The sequence below is a fragment of the Vombatus ursinus genome, unplaced genomic scaffold (assembly GCF_900497805.2).
Source record: "Vombatus ursinus unplaced genomic scaffold, bare-nosed wombat genome assembly UNPS02014825.1, whole genome shotgun sequence".
Taxonomy (NCBI): domain Eukaryota; kingdom Metazoa; phylum Chordata; class Mammalia; order Diprotodontia; family Vombatidae; genus Vombatus; species Vombatus ursinus.
This window is the reverse complement of record NW_020954603.1, coordinates 283518-286751: the sequence shown is the minus strand read 5'-3', so window position 1 is coordinate 286751 and position 3234 is coordinate 283518. Positions and strand designations below refer to the sequence as shown.

At 58.2% G+C, this 3234-nt stretch overlaps 1 protein-coding gene across 1 annotated transcript in view; it reads right to left on the bottom strand.

Moving 5' to 3' along the window:
* The window catches only part of AKR1A1 (aldo-keto reductase family 1 member A1), a 5716-nt gene extending 2821 nt beyond the window's left edge, over positions 1 to 2895 (bottom strand). The window contains exons 1-4 of the mRNA XM_027838071.1: positions 2792 to 2895; positions 771 to 890; positions 520 to 671; positions 93 to 288 (exon numbers count right to left, since the gene is read on the bottom strand). Coding sequence (XP_027693872.1) covers positions 93 to 288; positions 520 to 671; positions 771 to 890; positions 2792 to 2872 — 549 coding nt within the window. The 5' untranslated portion in view covers positions 2873 to 2895. The remainder of the gene's footprint in view (positions 1 to 92; positions 289 to 519; positions 672 to 770; positions 891 to 2791) is intronic.
* Positions 2896 to 3234: the final 339 nt, after the last annotated feature.

The following is a 3234-nucleotide window of genomic DNA, read 5'->3' as shown; positions in this document are numbered from 1 at the left end:
GTCCAAGGTATCCTCCAGCTCCCAAATCCTGGGGTGCCCCTACCCCCAAAGCCCAGGGCACCCCCACGCCCCTGCAGCTCCCCCAGGCTCACCTGGAGCACGGCAGGCCGCACGGTGGCCACACTGAGAATGTCGTCAATCTGACGGCTGTTGAAGTTGGAGAGGCCCAGGGCCCGCACCAGCCCCTTGGACACCAACGCCTCCATTGCCTTCCAAGTCTCCTTGTAGTCGATGGTGTCATAGCGCATTGATCCATCTTCATTCTTAGGGAAGACGTTGTCCCCCCGCCTGCAGACATGACAGCCCCATGACCTCAGCCTCCCGTGGTCCCTTCTGCCCCTCACCCACCCTCCCACTGTACAACTGAACAGCACAGGACCACTTCCTCATCCCTCGATGAAGGGACATGAAGGCCGACTGGATGCAGCGTGTCCAGCCCTGGGTAGCCGGGCCTCTCCTCCCAAGGCAGTGTCCCCTTAGACTGTCCAGCCCCACCCCAGCCCCGCCTTCCATGCTCACTCAAAGCCGAAGGGCCAGTGCATCAGGTAAAGGTCCAGATACTGCAGCTGGAGGTCGGCCAGGGTCTTCCTGAGGGCAGGCTCCACGTCCTCCGGCTGGTGCTTGGTGTTCCATAGCTTGGAGGTCACGAACACTTCTTCCCGGGGAACAGCCTGGGGAAGGGGGCGTAACCAACGAGGTGGGGGCCCCAGCTTCTCGGGCTCCTCCCCCACGAGAGCCCTCCCCACTCCCCCGGGTCAGGCCTCACGTACCTTGCCAGGCCCAACACTCTCCTTCAAGGCCTCACCAATCTCCACCTCGTTTCCATAGATGGCGGCGCAGTCGATGTGGCGGTAGCCAACACTCAGAGCGTATTTGATAGCGGCCTTCACCTGTCAGGGTGGGGGAAATGCCCAGAACGGGATTGGGAAAAGACAAGATGGAAGGGGCAGGCACCTCAGCTTGGGGAGAACCTGTCTGCTCAGATTTCCCCCGGGGCTGCTTTGCAAGGACCTCTCCCCGGGCCTCAGTTTGCTCATCTGGAATCTGGGATCAGGATGCTAGGCACCCCCACATTTTCAGTGAGCTGCTCAGACAACGGAAAGCGTTCTGATGGCTCCCTTGCCCACTCCCCACAAAGGAAGGAGAGAACCATGAGGATTGGAGGGGGCCGCTTGCTTTCTCACCTCCATTAATCCCATCAGATTCATTCCCCTCAGGCCCCAGGGCACCGACTCTGGACCAGCCCTTGGCTCACCAGCAGAGCCTGGGCTGGGCCGGGCAGGCTTCCTCCCACAGCATTTGGTTTCACATCTGACAAAGCCGCTCCTACATACACAGTGTCCCTGGGCAGTGGCTCTGCTCTGTCTCCGTCCCTCTGCCCACCAGGACTAGCTCCCTCCGGCCCTCCCCCTCCTTTGTGTCTTCATTATGCTAATAACTGATGTGTCCGTGGCTCTTTATGATTGGCAGCGCCCTTCATGGACACGATCTCATTCGAGCTTCATAACTCCCTGTGAGGGAGATGACAATGAGGATTATTCATCCCCATTTAACAGATGAGAGAACCGAGGCTCAGCCAAGAGAAGGGACAGGAAGCCCGCAAGTGACCACTACTAGACCAGGCCGCCTTTCCTCACAAGGCTTGGCTTCAGCCCTCCTCCCACCCCCTTTCTACCATCTTCCCGATCCCTTCCAATGGCAACTGCCTCTGCCCTGTGCCAGCCGCACCCCGATCCCAGGGCCCCTCCAAAGGCATCCCTCCCATTCCCTATCTATTTCCTGGGCATCAGACTGATCACCAGGGTCAGTGGCTCCTCTTCTGCAAGATCAGGAGCCACCGTCTTGCACTGACTTGACAGGGGGCCTGGTCTCAGGGCTCCCCACAGCTCACACATGGGCTGGGCACTGAGTTTTAGAGGGGAGGAGGGATGCCAAGTTCTTAACAATCACACGCACACACATGTGCACATACTCACATATACCCCCACATACACCATACACCCATACACACACACAGAGACACACCCCATCAGGACATTCCAAGCTGAAAAGTGACAGGTGAGCCCTAAGGGTCAGGTAAACAGCTCTCCCTACCTCCTACCGTACCCCGGAGCAGGTGCCTGTTTCCTGCCTCCTCCCTCCCCCATCCCTTCCCGAAACCTGGGATTACAGAACAGGTTTGGCACCTGGGCGCTCAGTCTCCAGCAAGCTGACTGCAGGGGGAGGGGAGAAGGACCGAGGCCTCTCTGGCCTGTGCCCACCTCAGCCCTGGCACGGTCACCAGCAGAGATCTGAGGTCCCCAGGAAGCTTCGTCATGGTCACCTCCTTCCTTCCTCCTAGGTCTGGTTGCTATGGGGTGGAGGGAGAGGCCAGGACACCGCTGCACTACTCTCTTCTATCCCTGACAAGGTCCCCTCTGCATCAACCACACCATGCTTCTGGCATGGACATCTGCTGTGCAAGACAGGCACTCACTGGCCTCAGACCCAGCAGCTCTGGGCTCACGTCCCAGCTACAGCCCTCCCCAGGGCTAAGACCCCATCAGCCCATTTCTTCTTCTGTGGAGTGGAGAGATTTCCACCCTTCTCCCTCAAAGGGCTATTGTGGTCCACTCACTGGCATCCCCAAAGCTTTTGCAGGCCCCCACATCTGAGCAAAGGTTCAAAGGCAGCTGCCTTGTACGGTTTGCTAACTGTTTACCATCTAACTATAAGCCTCATGAGGGCAGAGGTCAAGTCCTCCCCCACTTCTCTTCCTTGGCTGTCTCCCCTCCCCCAGCCCCCGCCTCACCTGCCCAGTCTCACTCTTCCAGGTACCCAGCCCCAGGAGAGGCATCTTCTGCCCAGTGTGGAGGACGACGGAAGACGCCATCACTACCTGCAACACAGGAGAGAGAGAGCTGTTCACATCCATTCCCAAAAGTGCCGGTCTGAATGGGGCGGGATGGAACGAAGCACCCTGAGGAAAAGGGGGAGGCTCTAAGAAGGACTGCAGGGTGAGCAGAACCTCAAGGGACAGCGCACCCCGACAAATGCAGCGTCGGCAGCCACAAACCTTGACGTCAGGAGGGGCCCAGAAACCAAGCTCTGACCGCTTTGTCAGAGGGACACACACATTTGCTTCTAAGCAGACTCAGCAGTCTCCTACACAGCCAGAGTCTACCATTTCTTCTTCCTTTCTCATTCAGTTTTGTGTATACCAATAGCTGAATTAGATTGAGGGGTGTCATACAA